General features: G+C 44.7%; 2 protein-coding genes and 1 long non-coding RNA gene across 3 annotated transcripts in view; 2 read left to right on the forward strand and 1 right to left on the reverse strand.

Moving 5' to 3' along the window:
• Positions 1–27,500, reverse strand: part of LOC148128527 (uncharacterized) — a 184,451-nt gene that overhangs the window by 134,070 nt on the left and 22,881 nt on the right. The window lies entirely within an intron of this gene.
• On the forward strand, positions 5,915–13,005 carry LOC148128535 (vomeronasal type-2 receptor 26-like). Its single transcript, XM_087948857.1, has 3 exons — positions 5,915–6,294; positions 10,944–11,070; positions 11,929–13,005. Exons 1-3 carry the CDS (start codon positions 6,139–6,141, stop codon positions 12,837–12,839), a joined length of 1,194 nt encoding a protein of 397 aa, XP_087804983.1. The 5' UTR covers positions 5,915–6,138; the 3' UTR covers positions 12,840–13,005.
• Positions 24,447–27,500, forward strand: part of LOC148128536 (uncharacterized) — a gene marked incomplete at its 5' end in the record, with an annotated part of 4,185 nt that continues 1,131 nt past the window's right edge. The window contains 4 exon segments of the mRNA XM_087948871.1: positions 24,447–24,581; positions 24,852–24,905; positions 26,796–26,868; positions 26,871–27,034. Coding sequence (XP_087804997.1) covers positions 24,447–24,581; positions 24,852–24,905; positions 26,796–26,868; positions 26,871–27,034 — 426 coding nt within the window.

Consider the following 27,500-nt stretch of genomic DNA (forward strand, 5'->3'; position numbering starts at 1 on the left):
TTGTGCTTAAAGTGATAAGCACTTAAACCATGATATCTAAGTTTTATATATTTATTCACCCAAACCATATTTGGTATCAATGTTATACCTAACATACTCCCCTTTTGGGTGAAATAAATATATAATACCTTTACAATCTAATCCCATATTTTTCACAACTCTCCTGGTGCTTACTGGCACCTTGGGCTTTAGTAAAATTATCAGCTAAATTGTCCTCCGACATACAGTACTCTAGCTGAATCATCTTACTTCTTACAGATTGTCTCACGTTTAGGTATCTTAGATCTGTATGCTTGCTCCTTGTTTTTACTCCAATATTTGTGGCCATTTGAATTGCTGCCTGATTATCTTCATGTATAATTATAGGATAATCTACAGTTATACCTATATCAATTAACATTTGTTTATACATTATTAACTCTGTACATAACAATGATAAACAGGAGAATTCTGCCTCCATAGTAGACAAACTTATATGCTGTTGTCTTATTGACTTCCAGCCTATTAATGTATTACCCAGCATTATGGCTGTTCCTGAAGTCGACTTTCTAGTGTCTCTTTCTGATGCAAAGCTAGCATCTGCATATGCACTTAGAATTAAATCACCCTTTGGTTCTAAATACAATGAATAATTCATTGTCTTTTTAAGATATCTTAATATCCTCTTAGCTGCATTCCAGTGTCTTTCACATGGTGCAGAATTGAATCTAGCCAACTGATTCACGCAGTACGAAATATCTGGTCTAGACCAATTACTAATATAACTCAAACTACCAATTAAAGATTGATAAATCACCTTATCAAACTCCGGGCTTTGTTCATCAGTGTTGCTAAACTCCTGACTCATTGGAGTCTTAGCTGGCTTACAAAGCTCCATCTTGTAATCTTTTAACAATTTGCTTATCTTATCTTCCTGAGATATCTTAAAACCTTTCCTTGTTTTCTTTATATTCAAACCGAGATACTTCTTTATCTCCCCTAATTGCTTGATCTTTATTCTCTTTCCTAATGATGCTATTATTTTATTTGCTTCATCATTAGTTTCAGTTATCAATGCAATATCATCTGTGAATAGTAATAATAATGATACTTTCCCATTTGTCACCCTCTTAAACAGACATGGATCGGCTAAACCAGCTTTAAATCCTATATTGTCTAGTTCCTTTACAATATACTGGTTCCATTCATAGCCTGATTGTTTAAGACCATAGAGACTTTTCTTTAACAACCAACAATCATTATTATCCTTATTTTCACTTTTAATACCAACAGGTTTTTTCATATAAATAATATGTTTTAATGGGGCGTGCAAGTAAGCAGTTTCCACATCTAAATGGTTAACTATATAGTTTTTACTAGCTGCCCACACTAAAGCTGCCCTCAAGGTTGCTGCCTTAAGACTAGGTGCAAACACCTCATCATAGTCATTAGCATTCTGCCTAAAACCTTGGGCTACTAACCTTGCCTTATGGATTAAATTACCATCCTTATCTGTTTTTACCTTAAATATCCATTTGCAGCCAATGGATTTCTTTCCTACAGGTAATTTGGCATTTTCATACACCTTCATATCATTTAATGAATTCAGTTCCTTATTCATTGCTGCATACCAACTTTCTTTTTCCTTATTAGGATACTTTTTAATTTCTTCTACAGAATTAGGAACTTGATTAATCTTACACACTGTGTTAGCCTGGTACCTATCAGGCGGTCTAGATACACGTGTAGTTCTTCTGGGAATTACAGGGCTTACAGGAGGACTTTGTTGAACTACTACCTGTTCATCTTCCTCATCCTGTTCAGCTATTGAATCTGTTTCTTCCTTTATGGGCACTATTTCATCCTGTATTTGTCTCTTTACTTTATTTTTAAAGTTACAGGGATAACTAATGGGATTTCTATAGGATTCAATAATTACATCTTTATTGGCATCCTGTTCTAATTTCTCCCATCCTTCATGTTCTAGAAATTGGGCACTAGCACTACATAACACTTTAGATGTGCCTTTCTCCCAAAATCTATATGCCCTATGGTTTGCCTGATAACCAACGAAGAAAAATCTTTTAGCTCTATGTTGCCCTTTTTTTCTGAGTTGTGCAGGAATATGCACCCATGCTGGTGCACCAAATGTGTGCAGGTAACTTAGATCAGGTTTCCTGCCATGCCATCTGGTGAATGGTATTTCACCTGTCGTTGTGTTAACAACGTTGTTCAATATGTTATTAGCACACATTGTAGCCTCCCCCCACAAAGAATCAGGTAACCCAGAATCATTTAACATTGTTCTAACCATTGCCTGTAGTGTTTGGCCTCTTCTTTCATTAAAAGCATTATGTTCTGGCCTGTATGGAGCAGACTTCTTATGCTCTATTCCAGCTACCTTAAGTCTGTTCTGGAATTTGTTATTAACAAATTCCGTGCCATTATCTGTCACCAGGGTTATCAGTTGTCGTTTAGACTTTCTTTCAGCAAACCTAAGCCAATTGAAAAAATGTTGATATGTTTCAGTTTTGCTTTTCATTAAATAGCAAAACCCATATCTAGAATAATGGTCCATAATGCTCAGTATATATCTAGCACCCCCCATACTGGGTTTCTTTGGACCTATTATGTCTGCAAATACTACTTCTAAAGGTTCTTTTGTTTTGAAACCATTTAGCCTATTTGCAGGCAATACTTTGCTCTTATCTTCACAGCAAACATTACAACGCAAATATTTATCACAAGGTTTTAACCTTATTCCTTCAGATAACTCAACTGTACGTTTTAGCATTTTAAAATTTACATGCCCCAAACGCCTATGCAATAAATGGATACATTCATCATGAAGCTTTATATTATTAAATACAGTTTGTGCCTCCTCTTTCTTACTATTATCTAAGACATATAATGTTCCATTTAAAGCTGCAGTTACCCTTTTGTTATCTTTTTCAATTATGCAATTATTATCTTTAAAAGTAATTACATAACCTAATTTATCTAATACCCTTACTGAAAGCAAATTAAACTTTAGTTGCGGTACATACAACATTTTTATATCCTGGTTTATGTACGGACAACGTGCAAAACCTTGACCTTTAGCTTTCAGTTTCCAGCCGTTAGCAAGAGATATATGTTGAGAGCTTGTAGACATTTTTATAAATTTTGTCTTATCTCTTGTGATGCAGTGGGATGCGCCACTGTCAACAACCCATAAATTATTCTTCACATCAGAGTTGCTTAACGTGGCTAGTTCAAATGATTTCTTTGGCTTTTTTACATTCTGGCTTTTTCTCTTTTTGCAGAATCTTGCCAAATGTCCTCTGCCTCCACAATTAAAACACTTTTTAATTGTGTATGCTGTTGAAGATAAATTCTCTTCTTCCAGCTGCTTTACTTTGCTTTGCTGGTTTCTTTCAAGCTTTGAAGATAATTTCTCTTCTTTCTTATCTTCTCTCAGCTCGTCACGCTCACGCCTTCTTCTGGCTTCTTCTAGTAGCCTGCCTGTAATCTCGGTTAATGAGAGGCTTTCTTTTGGCAATACTTCCAACGAAGTCACATAGTCATCATAGCTTTGATCTAATGAAGATATTATTATGTAGACTTGTTGCAGTTCATTAAATATAAGCTCTTTTTCTTGCAAATCTTGAAAAATGCTCTTCATACAGTTTAAATGAACTAACATATCTCCATTCCTCTGAAGATGCGTTCGAAAAAGCTTCCGTGTAAGATTTATATGTGCTCCTACACTGTCCCGAACATAAATCTTCCTGAGGTTCTCCCAGCAGTTTGCAGCATTTTCTTCTCCACGAATATGGACAAGCTGCTGATCACAGAGAGTCAGTCCTATGATGCATAAAGCCTGCTCATTCTTCAGTTTAAAGTCTTGTAACTTTTCGTTATCATCATCATCAGCAGGATCCCATCTACTCACATCTGGTGGGTTTGCTATAATGTCCCACAAACCTTCTCTGCGTAGAAGTAAACTACATTTCATTGACCATGAAACATAGTTTGTTCCATCCAGCCTGGATATCATGGACAGTTGTGACAAATTTACTTGTGCCATTACTCTTCAGATATTTTGACTATTTTAAACTAATTAAAACAGTTTGTTTTTACAGTAATGTGCAACTCACACCAACTCTCTCTGCTATATCCTGGTTAGTTAGACTATGCTGCTGGGCCCATAACCAATGTTAGGGATTTGGGAATTAACCCCTAGAAGAGTATTGCAGCAGTAGTCAAACCAGGAAACCAAACGAGAGCGGAAGGGCCCCAGAGTATACACACACTGAATACAAACACTGTTTGTAGTTTAAATAGTTTTTAATCCAGTTAGAGTTTAAGCATTGTCATTCAGTCCATTAAGTCATTCACAGTATTTCCATCCAGTAAGACTCACTAGTATAGTCCAAGTTAAGAGTCCTTGCAATATCTTTATCAGCCGATAAAGATATCTTCTCCTCCTCCGGTTTCACTCTCCAGAGAAACAAACGCTGGATATTCAGTAGAATTACGCAGTAAATCAGCAAACAGTAGCAAACGATAACAGTTCAGTCACAGGCACTCACAGTCAGTAATCACAGTTAGTCGCAGCAGCACACAGTTACAGCCAGACAGTTACAGACAGCAGACAGTCAGCTTTCCAGCTTCTAATGCTTCCTTATATTGTAACTTCTAACCGCACCCTTAATCGGCTAATTGCCTGCTGCATTGTGCTTAAAGTGATAAGCACTTAAACCATGATATCTAAGTTTTATATATTTATTCACCCAAACCATATTTGGTATCAATGTTATACCTAACATAATAATAATAATAATAATAATGGAGAAAAATAAAAATAAACGACACTCAAGGGGCAGTTAGAGTCTGCCTAATGCTGAGTCATGTGCGAATATGTGGCAATATAAATGTCCTAAATAAATAAATACATAATTTTGCATTACAGCAGAACAGAATTTGGCCCCATTCAGAGAAACTCCTTCCTACTGATCTGATAACTGCAGTTGCATGTAAAAGAGTTCCGTATTTCCCAGATATTTTATTAGGAGAGGCGTCACAAAGTGAATCCCTGAGTCCTGATAGGAGATGCCGCATAGCAGGCTGTGAACTCACTGGTGGGATTCAAATTATTTTACTACTGGTTCTGTGGGCACGGCTTGAATTTGTGGGCATGGCTTGGTGGTCACGTGACCAGATGGGCGTGGCTTGGTGGCCATGTGACTGAGTGGGCTTGGCCAGGGGGCCATGTGACTGGCAAACCAAATACAATTGGTCCTCGCTTAATGGCTGGTTACATAGCAAGTGTTCTAATTTATGACTGATCTCCCCAGAGCTACTTGTCCTGTTTTTGGAGTTTTGACAACCATAAACACAAACACACAAACGATTTCTCAACCCTATTATATTAATGACAACATAGAAAAATTGATGACCTAACGACAAAATGTTGTATCTTCCCATTTTCATGACAAAGATTAAAAAAACTAAAGATTATTTTTGTACCATTTTTAAATCAGTTTTTATCTACTTAATTATCATACCATCCACCCCTCACTTAACTGGGTTTCTGATCACATCACAAAATTGTTTACTACTCTTTCCTGAGATCGAGTTATATCAGCATAATGTATTTAGGAAATGAAATAAGAGGAGGACACCTACAGTTGCATAAAAAAAGGGTCGGTGGGAGATTTGTACTTTCTGGCTCCCCAAATCCTGTCAGTGCAGCATTACAGTGAAGTGGGTCTAGCTCAGGTTTCCTGTCTGGGCCTCCTGGGAGAGGATCACCCTGACAATTTTCTTCTTGACAAATCCGTGTTTCTGATAACCAACCTGTTGCTTTCAGGGAGTTCATAAATCTCCTTTTTTCTGTTGTTCAACTATATTTTGTAAAAATCTATATTGTCAGGATATGATTGACAAATTTTTGTGAACTTTTTCCCTTCACTTGTAAGATAGTGGTAACACCCATTTTCCTAATGAAGCATGTCTGCAAATTAGACAACTACAGAAGAAAGATTAAATATTGAAAAAGTGTCTGGGATAAGAAACAAAGTTTTCTGCTTTTAAAATTGCTGCATGTTCCCATTCTAGTTCCATCCTTTCCTGGAGAAGAATGAGTTTGTCAATATTTTGAAATTTCAACTCTACATGGACCCAAATGGAGAGGTAGCAGCAGATCTGTTCATTTCGGGCTTGTTTGTTCTTCCCAGGGATGATCCCAGGGAAGAGACTGTGGCGTATTTTGTAAGACAGAGACTTTATATCGATGAAGATGTTCTTTCACGGCTAAAGGTGCTCAACAAGGTAGGAGAAACTTTGGAGTCCTTCCTTCGTTTTCCAAAGCCTGAGGTCCCATTTCAAGAGGGCTGATGCTATTCCCCAAAGGTGGTTGACAATTAAGGGTCTCCATCAAACGGGTGAGAATCCCACAAGGGCTGGGGAATGTGTTGCTAATAGCTTCTAGTTGTTTGCTCCTTGTGCCCAGAAGAGCAACGAAGGCGGTAATTCTGCTGACCGGGGCCTGAATCCAGGCTTGGACTGTATCGGATGGGATTGAATCGTCATTGGACAGAGGTCCTTTTGGCCCCATTGGGGGAAAGAAGCTTCTTCTCGTGCTGCTTGGGGAAAAGTGTCCCCTGAAGGGGCAGGTCCATAATCTGGGTGGCTCTTAAGGAGGCCAGACCTGGCCAGAGCTCTCCATGCCTCCCTTTCACCCTCCCTGGGATGGAGCAATGGGCCTTCTGCTCCTAGGAAGCAGCTCCAAGGCTTTCAGTTCACCTGAAATTATCAAGATTGTTCTGATATCATACCTTAAAATTAAGGGTGTGAGAAGAGGGGAGAAATGCGTCTTAATGGGGTCATGAGAAGGAACCGGCTGGTTATCATTTAATGCTGAAATCTTTTCTCAGTTCCATCCAGGGGTGGGATTCAAATTTTGTAACAACCTGTTCTGTGGGCGTGGCTTAATTTGTGGGTGTGGCTTGATGGTCACGTGACCAGATGGGCATGGCCAGGTGGCCATGTGACTGGCAAACCAAATACAAGTGGTCCTCGCTTAATGGCCAGTTGCTTAGCAAGTGTTCTAATTTATGACTGATCTCCCCAGAGCTCCTTGACCTGGTTTTGGAGTTTTGACAACCATAAACACAAACACACAAACACACACGTGCACACAGCCTTCTGATCCTGCTATTCTTTGATTCTGTAAGGATCTCCTGCTGGAGCAGGGGGTTGGACTAGATGACCTCCGAGATTCGTTGCATGCCAGCCCTAGATTGCTGTGCTGCTTCAAAGAGTCTTCTGAAGCCAGGGTTTGTGTCCTTCCTTCCTCTCCTTTTTTTCTCTCTCTCTCTCCCTCCCTCCTTCCATGTATTTATCTATCCATCCATATATCTCATTCACTTTCTCCTCCCTCCATCTCTTTCTTTCTTTTTCTTTCTTTGTCCCATCCTTCCATCTCTCCCTTTCTTTGTCTATCCCTTTCCTTCCCTTTGCTTCCTTTCTCTTTTCTTTCTTTCTCTTTCTGTTTTCTTTCTTGTCTCTCTTTTCCTCTCTCATTCCCTCTTTTTGTCTCTTTCTCCCCTCTCTGTATCACTCTGTCTCTCTCTCTCTCTCTCTGCCTCTTTCCATATCTTCCCCTCCCCCCCCACTTTGTGTGTGTGTGTGTGTGTGTGTGTGTGTGTGTTTGTGTGTGTGTAAAAGAGAGGCATGGATAAGTCTGACCAGGTCGGGTCTCTTTAAGAACCTCCCCAACTATGAACTGGCCCTTTCAGGGGACACTTTTCCCCAAGCAGGACGAAGCTTCTCTTCCAATGGGACCAAAAGGACCTCCACCCAATCATGATTCAAATTCATCTGAATTCAGGCCCTGGTCAACAGAATTCCCTTTTTTTCTTTGCTATTGTTAGGGATACACCCTAGCAGAACGTGCAACGGTAGTCAGGCAGGCAGGCAAATATGTGAGATAAACGTTTTTGTAGCTTGCACTCAGTAAAACAGATACACTGTGCTAGTTAAATAGTTTATTCCAGTAAGAGTTTTTTGCATAGTCAAACAGTCCATATATCATTCACTAGTTCAGTCCGTCCGTGAATTATTCATTAGCAAAGTCCAGTGTCGGAAAAAAAGTCAGTAAACTTACAAATATCAGTCCAGTAATAAATCTCTTCGCAGTAGAGATATGAAGAAATCAAACCTTCTCTTTTTCTTCCTTTGCAGTTGAATAAATCAGTAGCAGGGAAAACACGCAGTTAGCAAAACCATCAATCCATCAATCCAAGTAAGCCAGCAAACAGTAAGCTAGCAAGGTTCTCTTGCTCCCTCTTATGGCAGTTTCACAGCCACACCCAAAATTACATGCTTTGCAGTTAAAGTGACACACACTTAAAACTCACTATCATAGTTTATATATATTATTTTACCCAAACTACGTTAGGCAATCTATGTTATTCCTAACAGCTATTTTGGGCACAGGGAGCAAACAAACCTAAAACTCTTATTGACACATTCTCCAGCCCTTGTGGGATTCTCACCAGTTTGAAGGAGATACTAAACCATAGGTGGTTCACAAAATGGAGCAGTGCGAGAAGATAAGGGTGACGGTGGGGGATAGCGAAGTGGCCGAGTCCCTATCTTCCCCTCTCTCCCCCCCACTCTCTCTCTCTCTGTGTGTATATCTTTGAATGTGTGTGTGTGTGTGTCTCTGAAAGCCGCGGCATGGCCAAGCCAGCAAGCTCTCCTTGGCGCTCTTCGCTACTTCTTTCATTTCTTCTTTTTCGAATCCAGACTGGCTAAACAACGATTGCCAGACTGCGGTGGAAGTGTCCATTCGGGTTACCCTCCTCCTCCTCCTCTTCCTCCTCCTCTTGCACCCGGCAGCTGTGGATGGATCAGGAGGGTGCAGTTGTGTGGGGAGATGCTCGCTCCTCAAGTAAGCATCCACCCGTCCCGTACTTGGTTTTGCTGTGCTTTGGCATTTGCTTGAGGAGCATCTCCCCGTGTGCATGCACCCTCCCAGCCCTGCCACAACGGCCGGTTATGAGAGGAGGAGGAGGAGGAGAAGGGTCGCCCGAAGGGATGCTTCCACCGCGGCCTGGCGATCATTGTTCAGCCAGTCTGCATTCCAAAAAGAAGAAATGAAGGAAGTAGCGAAGAGCGCCAAGGAGAGCTTGCTGGCTTGGCCATGCCATGGCTTTCAGGGAGACACACACATACAGAGTGGGAGAGAGAATCAGGAAGATAGGGACTGGCCGCTTCACTATCCCCCGCCGTCACCCTCACCTTCTTAGGCCAGGCGAGGGAGGGGCAGGGCCAGCCGCTTCAGCAAGGTGAAGAGGAGGCGACCAAGCACAGGTGAGTAGAAACCTGGGATCGGCGGCTCCTAAAGGGCTTTGAGGTCGGATGACCTGGAGCAGCCGAGATCCGAGTGAGCATTGCATCACAGGTTCACCTGATCACCCACTTCTTTGGTGTTGGCTTTACGGAGCCGCAGCATGAGGTCTGGGCTGACATGTGACAGCAGTGCCTTTAGCTGTGCTTGCTTGTAAGTGTCCAAATAATCTGGTGAAGATGGCAGAGGAATCACTCAGGTAGACCTCCCCCATCCACAGTCCTCCTCCTGCAGAAAAAGGCCATTCCCTGAGCTAAGAAGGCAAAGAGCTGCGCCTCGACTCACCTAATTCCTAGGACTACCCCAAATGGTCTCAATTCGGCACAGAGAGGGTAGCTCCCCCTGGCAGTTCCCTTTTCGCTCACTGCTCTGGCTTCCTGTGGGTCGCCTCCAGCCTGAACACCAGGTTGGACCACCAGAAGGCCACTTCCCCGCTTCTCAACGGCGCTCCTGTGCCGGCCACTGCAGGACTCTCCATCTCTTTCTCCAAATTCTCCCTCAACTTCGAAATGACGACACCTGTTGCCAACATGGGTATGACTGGGCTGCCGGTCACCTTTACCCCCCACCCCACTTGCCTTTTGCCTCTGCCACCTGGACCCCTAACCCCCAGCAGGTAAGGCCCAGCACCTGCGGTGAATCCCAGCTAAATTTCACTGTACCGGAGGACATGTGGTGAGGCTCATGTTCTCCTGCTGCTGGGAAAGCAAGAGAGTCTTTCCCGGCACAGCGAAAAGTTTGCAACTTCCTCTCCAATGGGGAAATGGGTGGCTCTGGGTGGCAGAGAAGTTGCCAGCTTGAATCCAGTTTATCTCTGCCGCCCGGAGCTGTGCCGGGAAAGACTCTCTTGCTCTCCCAGCAGTAGGAGAACACGAGCCTCTCCACATGTCTTCCAGTACAGCGAAATATAGCTCGGGTCCCTACCAGTCTGCATCTCGCCCCCCGCCTGGATTCACCGCAGCTACTGGGCCTTACCTGCTGGGGGTGAGGGCGGCGGGTGGTGGCAGCAAAAGGCAAGTGGGGTGGGGGGGTAAAGGTGACCGGCAGTGGCAGCTAGGTGACTGGGCCCAAGATCTTGCAGAGCCTCACTCACCCAGGGAGATCAGGCAGGGCCACAGTGGAAGGCATGCAACAATGGCTGGACTGGTGAGTGGGCAAAAGCAGGCTGCATGCACGATAAGGACTGACTGGGAGCAGAGGGGAGGGGTGGGCAGAGAGGGGCGGGGCCAGTCAGTGGTGCAATTTGCCAGTTCTCCAAACTGCGCAGAATCATAACAACCGGTTCGATAGAACTGGACAGAACCAGTAGAATCTGACCCCTGGTTCCATCTCTGCAGACTTTTCTATTTAATAAAGTCCTTTTTTTTTGGCAATGTGAGATGCCAAAAGCAAAAGAGAGGAACTAACGGAAGAATCTTCCAGAAGTTATATCTCCAACCATTTGGAAATAGTGAGAGATTTTGCTTACTTAAGTGAAGACCAGAGGCTAGTAACTTGTCTAATATCCATTTTTACCTCCATTTTCCACATATTTCCTTTGCAATCTTATTTCTTTTCTGCTCAGTCCTTTCCTCAATCTGAATGTGTGGAAAGTTGTCATCCGGGATTTGTCAAGAGGGCTCGAGAAGGAGAGCCAGTTTGCTGCTACGACTGCATTCCTTGTCCGGAGGGGACCTTCTCCACTCAGAAAGGTGGGTGACACCAGAGGAAAATGGGTGGCCTGGTGGAACTGGATCCATCCAGAGCATTGTCATGAAAGTATGAATTAAAAAACACTTTGAAGCTGAACTGATTTCTGGTTTATTTCCAAAATGCCCCATTTCTTATCTAAACAGAAGAACAAAAGGATTGTGAAGGAAGGGCTGGATAGAGACAGGTGGCTGTGGCAGATTGGGCAGGCTTTACTACTGCCAGAGAAAATATTTCTTCTTTTTAGCTTGGATGTATCCTTCCTTACACATTTACTTCTTTAGGAACAGCTGAGTTCCTTGAAACACGAGGAATTGTTTTAGGTCCACCTCCTGAAAGGAGGATTGCAATGCAGTCTACATGGGTTCTCTTTGAGGAACACTGAAAAGGTGTTACTGATGTACGAGATACACAATGTGGCGGCATGGATAGGTATGCCTGTATGTGTCTGCACCCATATCACCACTGCTCCAATGGCCATTCCAAATTATTTGCAACAGTCACTTGATCTGCCAGCCACCTCTGAGGCAAGTATGACAAGAATTGCCTTCTTGCACATAAGTTTCTCTAGAAAGATTAATTGATTCATTATTTTCCTTTAGTAATGGAGGTTCCTATCAATATTCTGAACATTACAAAAAAAATCATTCAAGTCCTAAGCCTTCCTTCAATTTCATAGCCTATCAAAAATATGCCATAGCTATATTTTTTAACAAGTGATACACTTATTTTTTGTCTCTGGAAATATTTAGAAATCCATCTCAGAAAATGCTCCTGATAATCATTTGTTCCCAAAGAATGTACAATATATCTTGAAATGCAGAGGACAAAGAAATATGGGGTTGTTGTTTTTTTCTCAGATACAGAAAAATGCACCAAATGTCCGGATGATAAATTCCCAAATAAAAAAAGAGTCCAATGTATCCCCAAAGTTATAACCTTCCTGTCTTATGAAGAACTTCTGGGCATCATCCTGGTTTCTTTTGCCCTATTCTTATTCCTAACCACAGGCCTTGTTTTAATCGTCTTCATCAAATACCGAGAAACTCACCTTGTCAAAGCCAACAACCGGGACCTCTCCTACATCCTCCTGGTCTCCCTCCTGCTTTGCTTCTTGTCTTCTTCTCTCTTCATTGGTCAACCAAGGAAAGCCACCTGCCTTTTCCGACAAACGGTTTTCAGCATCATCTTCTCAGTTGCTGTTTCTTCTCTCTTGGCCAAAACCATCATGGTGGTGCTGGCTTTCCTGGCCACAAAACCAGGAAACCGAGCAAAGAGATGGTTGGGGAAGAGCTTGGCCAACTCCATCATCCTGTCTTCTTCTGGTGTCCAAGTTATCATCTGCTCCATCTGGCTGGGAGTTTCTCCCCCCTTCCCTGACTCTGACCTCCTCTCCCAGCCTGGAGAGATCATCCTGCAATGCAACCAAGGGGCCGTTGTCATGTTCTACGTCACCCTCAGCTACATGGGCTTCCTGGCTGCCGTCTGCTTCACGGTGGCTTTCCTGGCCAGAAATCTGCCTGGTGCCTTCAACGAAGCCAAGTTGATCAACTTCAGCATGCTGGTCTTCTGCAGTGTCTGGGTGACTTTTGTGCCCACCTACCTGAGCACCAAAGGGAAACACATGGTGGCTGTGCAGGTCTTCTCCATCCTGGCCTCCAGTGCTGGTCTGCTGGGCTGCATCTTCATCCCCAAGTGCTACATTATCCTTCTGAGGCCAGAGCTGAACACAAAGGAGCATCTCACAGCCAGAACAAATGTAAAAACATGAGATATAACATCATTATGATAGTGGAAGAATTGTTCATGTTTCTTTTATTTGATTTCCATTTTGATAGTATGCAGGAGTCAAAGAAAATGATATCTATATGTTTTAAAATGGGGAATTGTTGAACGACTGGAATTCTCCCCTTTCAATAAATATTGCTAAAGAGACGCTGTAAAATTCAGAGGAATTCAGCTGTTCAGCAACAGCTACTGAACATGATACCTTATAAAAATGATTGACGCACTTGTTCCCACTGGCAGCAGCTAAACATGTGGGTGGGTGGTGAGAGAATGTGTAGGAAAAGAGATGAGGAGGAAGCTGTGGGAACCAAACACCAGCCTGGTTGCTTGATCCTCTCCCTAAAAAATGCCAGAATGATGTGAAATGCCATGCTTGATTGGCTCCCAGCTGAGGAGGGAAATCTTCATCCCTCTTATATGAGTCTTTCTTGATTTCCTGATAAAACCTCCTTTGCAGAAAGAATTCAGCAGAACAGCTCTCTGGGATTTCAGTTTGGGATTGTATGTACTTCACAGCAAAAAAAAAAAAAAGGAAATAAAAAAATTAAGTGTGTAAAGAAATTTCCACTGTATATTTTTTTTCTTTCATCAGCCAGAGAAATAAAATAGCCGTTTTCAGGCTCTTTAATTTTCCACTCTACAATCTGTACCTGAAGCATTTCTCTGCTCCTCCTCCAAGCCTGTCTCGTCTGTGAAGGGCTGGAGAAGATGTCCAGAGAAAGGGGACCTTGAGACTCTTTCCAGGAGGAGGTTGCAGGGATCCTGTCTCAAGGCAGCCGCATCATTGACCAGGTCACAAACCTCCAATGCTGCATAATGTTCATCCAGGTCCAAGAAGGGGCTGAATAAGTGGAGGGGGGGACTTCTAGGTTTCTAGGAAGAGGCACCCATGGAAGCTGCTCTGCTCTCCAACCACAGAGATTGCTGATCAATTGGGAATCAATTTTTATGTCTCATAATGGCTCCTAACTGCGAATAGGATCCCTTTGCAAATTCCATTTTAAGGAGATAAGAAAAACTCTGTTGGATCAGAAGAAGGTCAGTCTAAGATTCACACAATTCCCTCTGGTTCTTCCACAAGGAGTAGAACAAGGCCAAGACTTGTGGCTTCCTGCCACATGGAAGAGGCATTTATCCAGAGGTGGTATTCAGTCGGTTCTGACAAGTTCTGGAGAACCGGCAGTGGAAATTTTGAGTGGTTCGGAGAACTGGCAAATACCACCTCTGACTGGCACAACCCCCAACTATTCTCTGCCTCCCATTGAGTCCCAGATGATCGGCTGGGTCTCCTTTGGTTGGTCTGCACAGGAGAACGGGGCTGGAAAGCAGGTTAGTGGGGTGGAGAGGGAATGGGCTTTTGAAATAACTTTCCCCTGCCATGCCCACCAAGCCACACCCTCAGAACCAGTAGTAAAAAATGTGAACCCACCACAGCGATTATCCCACAATTTCACTGTCCTCCATCACAACACACAATATTGGACACTCGGCCATCTCACACTCTAGGAATCTCCAATTTTAGTATCTCACATTAATCTGAGAAAATGCTTCCAACTTTCTCACCCCAATTCAATAAGAACTAAGGCGGGACTGGAATTCAGGGATCTCTTGGTGATCCACTTAAAGTTCCCCAGGAAGTTTTCCTGCCTGAGGGAGGATTAGAACTCAAAGCCTCGTGGACCTTGGCCCATACAACCAACAAGTAATGGGTCATAGATCCTATATCAATTATTGTCAGGAATGTCACTCAAATTGACCGCAATTGTCTAACATATAATGGTCTAACATAACATAAAATGGTCTAACATATGGCAACTCCAAATCTCAACAAATAAATGCTCTGTCTTACATATTGGTAAAAAAAATCAGAAAATAAAATACAAGCTGAATAGTCAAGATCTTGTTGATGACCCAAGCTCTGTAAAGGACCTGGGAATACTCACCTCTAATGATCTAAGTGCTAGAGCTCACTGCAACTACATAGCCAAAAAGGCATTAAGAGTTGTTAACCTAATCCTACGTTGCTTTTTCTCTGGTAATATCTCACTACTAACCAGAGCATACAAAACATTTGCTAGACCAATACTCGAATACAGTTCATCAGTCTGGAATCCTTATCACGTATGTGATATTAACACAACTGAGAAAGTCCAGAAGTATTTCACAAGAAGAGTTCTCCACTCTTCTACCCGTTATAGAATACCTTACGCCACCAGACTCGAAATTCTAAAACTAGAAAACCTCGAATTACGCCGTCTTCGGTCCGACTTAAGCATGGTATATAAAATCATACATTGCAATGTCCTACCTGTCAATGAATACTTCAGCTTTAACCATAACAACACAAGAGCACACAACAGATACAAACTCAAAGTAAACCGCACCAAACTTGATTGCAGGAAATACGACTTCAGCAATAGAGTGGTCAATGTCTGGAATACTCTACCCGACTCTGTAGTCTCTTCCCCAAACCCCAAAAACTTTAACCTTAGACTGTCTACTATTGACCTCACCCCTTTCCTAAGAGGTCTGTAGGGGGCGTGCATAAGCGCACCAACGTGCCTACCGTCCCTGTCCTATTGTTTCTCTTATTCTTTTATTTTTCTTATATGTACCCATTCCATATATTCACAACTATGTATACACTTGTACTTATTATCTTGTAAACAATTGACAAATCAAATAAATAAATAAATAAATAAATTCATGCAAAAAAAAAATACTGGGCTGTGCATTTCCCAGAAGATGAGTAGGCTCCATAAACAATGCCATTGTTTCATTTGAGGAATGAAGGCGGAGATGGAAGGTTCTGGAAATGCCATTTTACAGGATGCACCTTCTTTAGGCCCGACTGCCCCTGTTTTTCTTTGTACAACACCTGAGCTAAGGAATCTCTGAAACATTGTCTTGGGTTTAGGTCCAGGGGCCACAGGAGAAGTCTCCCATCCTAAAACGTATCCTGATCCCTTTCTATTTTGAGTGCACCATGGTGGGTCTGTTCCCATTCTTGGGAAGGGGACATATTGTGTGGGTGTGTTTGCTGTGTATATTGACAACACGCAAGTTTTAGGGGAACCTTTGAAAGTGAGCTCAGTCTGCTCCTAAACTGTGAGCCCTATCTGACCATCACAGCACCAGAAGGACATCCAGATATACACAAAGCCTTGTTTTTCTGTGCTTCAAGCATGGACATCTATCTTGTCATCGGTCTGCTCACATTTTATCTTTTTGGAATGTGCAGTAAGTTGAACTCATACTAAATCTCACACATGGTCATTTTGCCATTCTAGGCCCTTCTGCTTTTTTCTATCAGCTGCCTGTTGTCTTTCCGCTTTATTCCTTGGTTGGCTCCAAAGACCACAAAGCTAGAACTTCTTGGAGAAATCCATCACTTGTTTGTGCCAAGAACAATCCAAGTTCATTTGCTTCATTTTCATGGTCCAACTCTGCCCTTTTCATTCCAGTTTCATGGTGGGCAACACCCATTCAGCAAAGAGTCACAATGGTGTAGCCACTGGATGCAGATATTTGCTTGTTATGATACAAGAGTGTTGCGTTGATCTAGCATGAGTGAGCAAAGAAAATGGGATTCCCATGCTTCCTCCCTAAAATATTGAAAGGAATACTTTTCTTCCTCATCTGCATGATTGGCCTTCAGTGGACATGATTGTAGATGACCAGGGAGAAAAAAGGGAAGATTACCGGGTTTATGCAGGAATCCTCAGATCTAGCTTTGCTTTCGCTGTGACCACTTGGCTTTAGTGAAAGGATACCTTTTACTAGATGCAACTTGACTGCAAATGGAGACGAGTCTTTCTTTCCTGAAGGTCCAAGCTGGGCCGGGCCTGATAACCGCTGACCTGCTTGGCTTCAATGCCTTCTCTTTGGCTGCAGGTAGTTCTCTTGTGGATGTCATCAAACTATATGTACCAACAACAACTCCCAAAACAAAACAAAAAAGCAGATTACCCATATCAATAAGGAAACTTCAATCCAAAAAGAGATCACTCTGGCGGAAAAACAAATCTGGTCACGTTGCCAATTTCAAAAACCGATACAAAAATTTATGCCACCAGATAAAGACCGAATGCACCAATTATCACATTAAACAAGAGGAAAACCTTCTAAGCACCAATTCCACCTGTTAGGTATAACATTGATACCAAATATGGTTTGGGTGAATAAATATATAAAACTTAGATATCATGGTTTAAGTGCTTATCACTTTAAGCACAATGCAGCAGGCAATTAGCCGATTAAGGGTGCGGTTAGAAGTTACAATATAAGGAAGCATTAGAAGCTGGAAAGCTTACTGTGAGCTGTCTGTTACCGTCTGTAACTGTGTGCTACTGTAACTGTGTGCTGCTGCGACTAACTGTGATTACTGACTGTGAGTGCCTGTGACTGAACTGTTATTGTTTGCTACTGTTTGCTGAATATCCAGCGTTTGTTTCTCTGGAGAGTGAAACCGGAGGAGGAGAAGATATCTTTATCGGCTGATAAAGATATTGCAAGGACTCTTAACTTGGACTATACTAGTGAGTCTTACTGGATGGAAATACTGTGAATGACTTAATGGACTGAATGACAATGCTTAAACTCTAACTGGATTAAAAACTATTTAAACTACAAACAGTGTTTGTGTTCAGTGTGTGTATACTCTGGGGCCCTTCCACTCTCGTTTTGGCTGCCTGGTTTGACTACTGCTGCAATACTCTTCTAGGGGTTAATCCCCAAACCCTAACATTGGTTATGGGCCCAGAGGCATAGTCTAACTAACCAGGATATAGCAGAGAGAGTTGGTGTGAGTTGCACATTACTGTAAAAACAAACTGTTTTAATTAGTTTAAAATAGTCAAAATATCTGAAGAGTAATGGCACAAGTAAATTTGTCACAACTGTCCATGATATCCAGGCTGGATGGAACAAACTATGTTTCATGGTCAATGAAATGTAGTTTACTTCTACGCAGAGAAGGTTTGTGGGACATTATAGCAAACCCACCAGATGTGAGTAGATGGGATCCTGCTAATGATGATGATAAAGAAAAGTTACAAGACTTTAAACTGAAGAATGAGCAGGCTTTATGCATCATAGGACTGACTCTCTGTGATCAGCAGCTTGTCCATATTCGTGGAGAAGAAAATGCTGCAAACTGCTGGGAGAACCTCAGGAAGATTTATGTTCGGGACAGTGTAGGAGCACATATAAATCTTACACGGAAGCTTTTTCGAACGCATCTTCAGAGGAATGGAGATATGTTAGTTCATTTAAACTGTATGAAGAGCATTTTTCAAGAATTGCAAGAAAAAGAGCTTATATTTAATGAACTGCAACAAGTCTACATAATATTATCTTCATTAGATCAAAGCTATGATGACTATGTGACTTCGTTAGAGGTATTGCCAAAAGAAAGCCTCTCATTAACCGACATAACAGGCAGGCTACTAGAAGAAGCCAGAAGAAGGCGTGAGCGTGACGAGCTGAGAGAAGATAAGAAAGAAGAGAAATTATCTTCAAAGCTTGAAAGAAACCAGCAAAGCAAAGTAAAGCACCCGGAAGAAGAGAATTTATCTTCAACAGCATACACAATTAAAAAGTGTTTTAATTGTGGAGGCAGAGGACATTTGGCAAGATTCTGCAAAAGAGAAAAAGCCAGAATGTAAAAAAGCCAAAGAAAGCATTTGAACTAGCCACGTTTAACAACTCTGATGTGAAGAATAATTTATGGGTGGTTGACAGTGGCGCATCCCACTGCATCACAAGAGATAAGACAAAATTTATAAAAATGTCTACAAGTTCTCAACATATATCTCTTGCTAATGGCTGGAACCTGAAAGCGAAAGGTCAAGGTTTTGCACGTTGTCCGTACATAAACCAGGATATAAAAATGTTGTATGTACCGCAACTAAAGTTTAATTTGCTTTCAGTAAGGGTATTAGATAAATTAGGTTATGTAATTACTTTTAAGGATAATAATTGCATAATTGAAAAAGATAACAAAAGGGTAACTGCAGCTTTAAATGGAACATTATATGTCTTAGATAATAGTAAGAAAGGGGAGGCTCAAACTGTATTTAATAATATAAAGCCTCATGATGAATGTATCCATTTATTGCATAGGCGTTTGGGGCATGTAAATTTTAAAATGCTAAAACGTACAGTTGAGTTATCTGAAGGAATAAGGTTAAAATCTTGTGATAAATATTTGCGTTGTAATGTTTGCTGTGAAGATAAGAGCAAGGTATTGCCTGCAAATAGGCTAAATGGTTTCAAAACAAAAGAACCTTTAGAAGTAGTATTTGCAGACATAATAGGTCCAAAGAAACCCAGTATGGGGGGTGCTAGATATATACTGAGCATTATGGACCATTATTCTAGATATGGGTTTTGCTATTTAATGAAAAGCAAAACTGAAACATATCAACATTTTTTCAATTGGCTTAGGTTTGCTGAAAGAAAGTCTAAACGTCAACTGATAACCCTGGTGACAGATAATGGCACGGAATTTATTAATAACAAATTCCAGAACAGACTTAAAGTAGCTGGAATAGAGCATAAGAAGTCTGCTCCATACAGGCCAGAACATAATGTTTTTATTGAAAGAAGAGGCCAAACACTACAGGCAATGGTTAGAACAATGTTAAATGATTCTGGGTTACCTGATTCTTTGTGGGGGGAGGCTATAATGTGTGCTAATAACATATTGAACAACGTTGTTAATACAACAACAGGTGAAATACCATTCACCAGATGGCATGGCAGGAAACCTGATCTAAGTTACCTGCACACATTTGGTGCACCAGCATGGGTGCATATTCCTGCACAACTCAGGAAAAAAGGGCAACATAGAGCTAAAAGATTTTTCTTCGTTGGTTATCAGGCAAACCATAGGGCATATAGATTTTGGGAGAAAGGCACATCTAAAGTGTTATGTAGTGCTAGTGCCCAATTTCTAGAACATGAAGGATGGGAGAAATTAGAACAGGATGCCAATAAAGATGTAATTATTGAATCCTATAGAAATCCCATTAGTTATCCCTGTAACTTTAAAAATAAAGTAAAGAGACAAATACAGGATGAAATAGTGCCCATAAAGGAAGAAACAGATGCAATAGCTGAACAGGATGAGGAAGATGAACAGGTAGTAGTTCAACAAAGTCCTCCTGTAAGCCCTGTAATTCCCAGAAGAACTACACGTGTATCTAGACCGCCTGATAGGTACCAGGCTAACACAGTGTGCCAGATTAATCAAGTTCCTAATTCTGTTGAAGAAATTAAAAAGTATCCTAATAAGGAAAAAGAAAAATGGTATGCAGCAATGAATAAGGAACTGAATTCATTAAGTGATATGAAGGTGTATGAAAATGCCAAATTACCTGTAGGAAAGAAATCCATTGGCTGCAAATGGATATTTAAGGTAAAAACAGATAAGGATGGTAATTTAATCCATAAGGCAAGGTTAGTAGCCCAAGGTTTTAGGCAGAATGCTAATGACTATGATGAGGTGTTTGCACCTAGTCTTAAGGCAGCAACCTTGAGGGCAGCTTTAGTGTGGGCAGCTAGTAAAAACTATATAGTTAACCATTTAGATGTGGAAACTGCTTACTTGCACGCCCCATTAAAACATATTATTTATATGAAAAAACCTGTTGGTATTAAAAGTGAAAATAAGGATAATAATGATTGTTGGTTGTTAAAGAAAAGTCTCTATGGTCTTAAACAATCAGGCTATGAATGGAACCAGTATATTGTAAAGGAACTAGACAATATAGGATTTAAAGCTGGTTTAGCCGATCCATGTCTGTTTAAGAGGGAGACAAATGGGAAAGTATCATTATTATTACTATTCACAGATGACATTGCATTGATAACTGAAACTAATGATGAAGCAAATAAAATAATAGCATCATTAGGAAAGAGAATAAAGATCAAGCAATTAGGGGAGATAAAGAAGTATCTCGGTTTGAATATAAAGAAAACACGGAAAGGTTTTAAGATATCTCAGGAAGATAAGATAAGCAAATTACTAAAAGATTACAAGATGGAGCTTTGTAAGCCAGCTAAGACTCCAATGAGTCAGGAGTTTAGCAACACTGATGTACAAAGCCCGGAGTTTGATAAGGTGATTTATCAATCTTTAATTGGTAGTTTGAGTTATATTAGTAATTGGTCTAGACCAGATATATCGTACTGCGTGAATCAGTTGGCTAGATTCAATTCTGCACCATGTGAAAGACACTGGATAGCAGCTAAGAGGATATTAAGATATCTTAAAAAGACAATGAATTATTCATTGTATTTAGAACCAAAGGGTGATTTAATTCTAAGTGCATATGCAGATGCTAGCTTTGCATCAGAAAGAGACACTAGAAAGTCGACTTCAGGAACAGCCATAATGCTGGGTAATACATTAATAGGCTGGAAGTCAATAAGACAACAGCATATAAGTTTGTCTACTATGGAGGCAGAATTCTCCTGTTTATCATTGTTATGTACAGAATTAATAATGTATAAACAAATGTTAATTGATATAGGTATAACTGTAGATTATCCTATAATTATACATGAAGATAATCAGGCAGCAATTCAAATGGCCACAAATATTGGAGTAAAAACAAGGAGCAAACATACAGATCTAAGATACCTAAACGTGAGACAATCTGTAAGAAGTAAGATGATTCAGCTAGAGTACTGTATGTCGGAGGACAATTTAGCTGATAATTTTACTAAAGCCCAAGGTGCCAGTAAGCACCAGGAGAGTTGTGAAAAATATGGGATAAGATTGTAAAGGAATTATATATTTATTTCACCCAAAAGGGGAGTATGTTAGGTATAACATTGATACCAAATATGGTTTGGGTGAATAAATATATAAAACTTAGATATCATGGTTTAAGTGCTTATCACTTTAAGCACAATGCAGCAGGCAATTAGCCGATTAAGGGTGCGGTTAGAAGTTACAATATAAGGAAGCATTAGAAGCTGGAAAGCTTACTGTGAGCTGTCTGTTACCGTCTGTAACTGTGTGCTACTGTAACTGTGTGCTGCTGCGACTAACTGTGATTACTGACTGTGAGTGCCTGCGACTGAACTGTTATTGTTTGATACTGTTTGCTGAATATCCAGCGTTTGTTTCTCTGGAGAGTGAAACCGGAGGAGGAGAAGATATCTTTATCGGCTGATAAAGATATTGCAAGGACTCTTAACTTGGACTATACTAGTGAGTCTTACTGGATGGAAATACTGTGAATGACTTAATGGACTGAATGACAATGCTTAAACTCTAACTGGATTAAAAACTATTTAAACTACAAACAGTGTTTGTGTTCAGTGTGTGTATACTCTGGGGCCCTTCCGCTCTCCTTTGGCTGCCTGGCTTGACTACTGCTGCAATACTCTGCTAGGGGTTAATTCCAAAACCCTAACAGAGTCCTCGCTAGAAACGGCCGAGTTCTCGCTAGGAACGGCCGAGTTCTCTCTAGGAACGACCGAGTTCTCGCTAGAAACGTCCGAGTTCTCGCTAGGAACGGCCGAGTTCTCTCTAGGAGCGACCGAGTTCTCGCTAGAAACGGCCGAGTCCTGCGCGAGTTCTCGCTAGAGCGGCCGAGTTCTCGCTAGGAACGGCCGAGTTCTCGCTAGGAGCGACGACCGAGTTCTCGCTAGAAAGGGCCGAGTTCTCGCTAGGAACGGCCGAGTTCTCGCTAGAAACGGCCGAGTTCTCGCTAGAAAGCGGCCGAGTTCTCTTTAGGAACGACCGAGTTTCGCTAGAAACGGCCGAGTTCTCGCTAGGAACGGCCGAGTTCTCTCTAGGAACGACCGATTTCTCGCTAGAAACGTCCGAGTTCTCGCTAGGAACGACCGAGTTCTCGCTAGAAACGGCCGAGTTCTCGCTAGGAACAGCCGAGTTCTCTCTAGGAGCGACCGAGTTCTCGCTAGAAACGTCCGAGTTCTCGCTAGGAGCGACCGAGTCCTCGCTAGAAAGCGGCCGAGTTCTCGCTAGGAAGCGGCCGAGTTCTCTCTAGGAACGACCGAGTTCTCGCTAGAAACGTCCTGAGTTCTCGCTAGGAAGCGACCGAGTCCTCGCTAGAAAGCGGCCGAGTTCTCGCTAAGAACGGCCGAGTTCTCTCTAGGAACGACCGAGTTCTCGCTAGAAAGCGTCCGAGTTCTCGCTAGGAACGGCCGAGTCCTCGCTAGAAACATCCGAATTCTCGCTAGGAACGACCGAATTCTTGCTAGGAATGACCAAGTTCTCGCTAGAAACGACCGAATTCGCTAGGAACGGCCGAGTCCTCGCTAGAAACGACCGAGTTCTCGCTAGAAACGTCCGAGTTCTCTCTAGGAACGACCGAGTTCTCGCTAGGAACGGCCGAGTTCTCGCTAGAAACGTCCGAGTTCTCGCTAGGAACGGCCGAGTCCTCGCTAGAAACGTCCGAATTCTCGCTAGGAACGACCGAATTCTTGCTAGGAATGACCAAGTTCTCGCCAGAAATGACCGAGTTCTCGCTAGGAACGTCCGAGTTCTCGCTAGAAACGGCCGAGTTTTCGCTAGAAACTGCCGAGTTCTCTCTAGGAACGGCCGAGTTCTCGCTAGAAACATCCGAGTTCTCGCTAGGAAGCGGCCGAGTTCTCTCTAGGAACGGCCGAGTCCTCGCTAGAAGCGACCGAATTCTCGCTAGGAACGGCCGAGTCCTCGCTAGAAAGCGTCCGAGTTCTCGCTAGGAGCGGCGAGTTCTCTCTAGGAGCGACCGAGTTCTCGCTAGAAAGCGGCCGAGTTCTCTCTAGGAGCGACCGAGTTCGCTAGAAAGCGGCCGAGTTCTCGCTAGAAACAGCCGAGTTCTCGTTAGGAACGGCCGAGTTCTCGCTAGAAACGGCCGAGTTCTCTCTAGAAACGTCCGAATTCTCGCTAGGAACGACCGAGTCCTCGCTAGAAACAACCGAATTCTCGCTAGGAACGACCGAATTCTCGCTAGGAACGGCCGAGTCCTCGCTAGAAACGACCGAATTCTCGCTAGGAGCGGCCGAGTTCTCGCTAGAAAGCGGCCGAGTTCTCTCTAGGAGCGACCGAGTTCTCGCTAGAAACGTCCGAGTTCTCTCTAGGAACGGCCGAGTTCTCGCTAGAAACGGCCAAGTTCTCTCTAGGAACGACCGAGTTCTCGCTAGAAACGGCCGAGTTCTCGCTAGGAACGTCCGAGTTCTCGCTAGAAACGGCCGAGTTCTCTCTAGGAACGGCCGAGTCCTCGCTAGAAACAACCGAATTCTCGCTAGGAACGACCGAATTCTCGCTAGGAACGGCCGAGTCCTCGCTAGAAACGACCGAGTCCTCGCTAGAAACGGCCGAGTTCTCGCTAGAAACGTCCGAGTTCTCGCTAGGAACGGCCGAGTCCTCGCTAGAAACGTCCGAATTCTCGCTAGGAACGACCGAATTCTTGCTAGGAATGACCAAGTTCTCGCTAGAAACGACCGAGTTCTCGCTAGGAACGGCCGAGTTCTCGCTAGGAATGACCGAGTTCTCGCTAGAAAGCGGCCGAGTTCTCACAAGTTTCCCCACCCCTTACCCCGGTCCTCCCCCTTCTGCCCCCCCATATAGGTAGCCCAGATCCTGCTCGGTGCGATTTGTATCGGCCTCGGCGTGGCCCTCAGCATGCTCAAACCCAACGGCCACGTAGACTACTACTACAAGTGGGTGATCTACAACGGGGTCCCTTTCTGGATGGGCAGCCTGGTGAGTGCCGGGCGGGGAGGGGGAGGGAGCACCGGGTGAGGGAGGGGGGGTCTCCGCTGGCTTCCCCTCCCCAAGAACGTGCATGAGAATGGAACGCAGACGGGAAGACGGTGGCCCGGAGGCCCGTATTGAGGGAGGACGGCGGAGTAAATACGGCACCCGACGCGGAGCAAATTAGTTTTATCGGGGGAGGGGCAGGGCTGTAGATTTATAGGCCCGGAAGGCCTCCCCCACCCCGATAGACAACCACGGCTTCCCCTCCCTCCGCAGTTCATCCTCTCCGGCACCTTCTCGGCGGTGGGCGCACGACACGGAGGCAAATGGGTAAGTGGGGGAATCGTCCCGTTTCCCGTGACCCTGTCGCGAAAATCCGGCGTCGCCCACCCGTTTCTCAACTGGGCCACTCCGCCTCGCTGACCTGTGGTGTAAAGTCGGCGAAAAACCGGTGTCGCCACCCCCCGTTTCTCAACTGGGCCACTCCGCCTCGCTGACCTGTGGTGTAAAGTCGGCGAAAAACCGGTGTCGCCCCCACCGTTCTCAACTGGGCCACTCCGCCTCGCTGACCTGTGGTGTAAAGTCGGCGAAAGCCGGTGTCGCCCCCGTTCTCAACTGGGCCACTCCGCCTCGCTGACCTGTGGTGTAAAGTCGGCGAAAAACCGGTGTCGCCCGACCCGTTTCTCAACTGGGCCACTCCGCCTCGCTGACCTGTGGTGTAAAGTCGGCGAAAAACCGGTGTCGCCCCTCCCCGTTTCTCAACTGGGCCACTCCGCCTCGCTGACCTGTGGTGTAAAGTCGGCGAAAAACCGGTGTCGCCCCCGTTCTCAACTGGGCCGCTCCGCCTCGCTGACCTGTGGTGTAAAGTCGGCGAAAAACCGGTGTCGCCCACCCGTTTCTCAACTGGGCCACTCCGCCTCGCTGACCTGTGGTGTAAAGTCGGCGAAAAACCGGTGTCTCCCCCGTTTCTCAACTGGGCCACTCCGCCTCGCTGACCTGTGGTGTAAAGTCGGCGAAAAGCCGGTGTCGCCCCCGTTTCTCAACTGGGCCACTCCGCCTCGCTGACCTGTGGTGTAAAGTCGGCGAAAAACCGGTGTCGCCCTCCCCGTTCTCAACTGGGCCACTCCGCCTCGCTGACCTGTGGTGTAAAGTCGGCGAAAACCGGTGTCGCCCCACCCGTTTCTCAACTGGGCCACTCCGCCTCGCTGACCTGTGGTGTAAAGTCGGCGAAAAACCGGTGTCGCCCCACCCGTTTCTCAACTGGGCCACTCCGCCTCGCTGACCTCTTGTGAAAAGTCGGCGAAAAACCGGTGTCGCCCCACCCGTTTCTCAACTGGGCCACTCCGCCTCGCTGACCTGTGGTGTAAAGTCGGCGAAAAACCGGTGTCGCCCCCGTTTCTCAACTGGGCCACTCCGCCTCGCTGACCTGTGGTGTAAAGTCGGCGAAAAACCGGTGTCGCCCACCCCCGTTCTCAACTGGGCACTCCGCCTCGCTGACCTGTGGTGTAAAGTCGGCGAAAAACCGGTGTCGCCCCCGTTTCTCAACTGGGCCACTCCGCCTCGCTGACCTGTGGTGTAAAGTTGGCGAAAAACCGGTGTCGCCCCACCCCCGTTTCTCAACTGGGCCACTCCGCCTCGCTGACCTGTGGTGTAAAGTCGGCGAAAAACCGGTGTCGCCCCCGTTTCTCAACTGGGCCACTCCGCCTCGCTGACCTGTGGTGTAAAGTCGGCGAAAAACCGGTGTCGCCCACCCCCGTTCTCAACTGGGCCACTCCGCCTCGCTGACCTGTGGTGTAAAGTCGGCGAAAACCGGTGTCGCCCCACCCGTTTCTCAACTGGGCCACTCCGCCTCGCTGACCTGTGGTGTAAAGTCGGCGAAAAACCGGTGTCGCCCCTCCCCGTTCTCAACTGGGCCACTCCGCCTCGCTGACCTGTGGTGTAAAGTCGGCGAAAAACCGGTGTCGCCCCCGTTTCTCAACTGGGCCACTCCGCCTCGCTGACCTGTGGTGTAAAGTCGGCGAAAAACCGGTGTCGCCCCACCCGTTTCTCAACTGGGCCACTCCGCCTCGCTGACCTGTGGTGGTAAAGTCGGCGAAAGCCGGTGTCGCCCCACCCGTTTCTCAACTGGGCCACTCCGCCTCGCTGACCTGTGGTGTAAAGTCGGCGGAAAGCCGGTGCGCCCCCCCCCGGTTTCTCAACGCTCCGCCTCGCTGTCCGTAGGTCCACCTGGCCACCTTCCTCAACTTGGCCAGCGTGGTGGCGGGCTCGGTGGCCTTCACCCTGGGTTTGACGGACTTCCCTCGCCGACGTACCAGCCCTACTTCGTCGAGCACCTTTGCAAGCGGAATAGGGAGGATCTGCGCTACGGTTCGTGGGGCAGGATGGCGACCACCGACCTTCCGTATGACGGGGACTCCGAGAGGGCCCGGCAGTGCGAGGAGACGCTCTGGTCGCTGGTGGTGAGTGGGTCTTCCCTACACAGAGATGGGGAGGCGGGCGGTGGCGCCGTTGGAGAAGACGGCAAATCCTCGTACGGGACCTTCGGAAGGAGACGCTTCCCACGGTCGGGCGGTCCCGAATCGACGGCAATTCCTCGTACGGGACCTTCGAAGTAGACGCTTCCCACGGTCGGGCGGTCCCGAATCTGGGGTTGCGGTGGTGACGGGGGTGGTGGTTTTCAGGTGTTCGGCCACTGCGAGAAGGTGCCCGTTGCTCCTCCCAGAGGGGCGTTTTCCCTCCTCCCGCGCTCGTTCCTCCTTCCTCCCCGCCGAGGAGCTCCGTCGGCTGTGTCGACGGAGTCCAGGAAACCACGATTAGGTGGTGGACACCGGTTGGACCGGGCAGAGATGCGCGAGTGGCCGACCTCTTGTTCCCCCAGAGGTGGGCTTCACACGCCGTCGAACAAACCGGTACGGCTTCAAACCC

This window comes from Notechis scutatus, unplaced genomic scaffold (assembly GCF_049901735.1).
Source record: "Notechis scutatus isolate UNSWTSFEM ecotype Mainland unplaced genomic scaffold, rNotScu1.2 NSCUSCF28, whole genome shotgun sequence".
In the NCBI taxonomy this organism is placed as follows: Eukaryota; Metazoa; Chordata; class Lepidosauria; order Squamata; family Elapidae; genus Notechis; species Notechis scutatus.

Excerpts from the sequence above, each read along its gene's own strand:
- LOC148128535 (XM_087948857.1), top strand. The coding sequence starts at position 6,139 with ATGGACCCAAATGGAGAGGTAGCAGCAGATCTGTTCATTTCGGGCTTG. Across the intron at positions 6,295-10,943 it reads GGCTAAAGGTGCTCAACAAG|TCCTTTCCTCAATCTGAATG; the intron begins GTAGGAGAAACT and ends TTTTCTGCTCAG. Across the intron at positions 11,071-11,928 it reads GACCTTCTCCACTCAGAAAG|ATACAGAAAAATGCACCAAA; the intron begins GTGGGTGACACC and ends TTTTTTTCTCAG.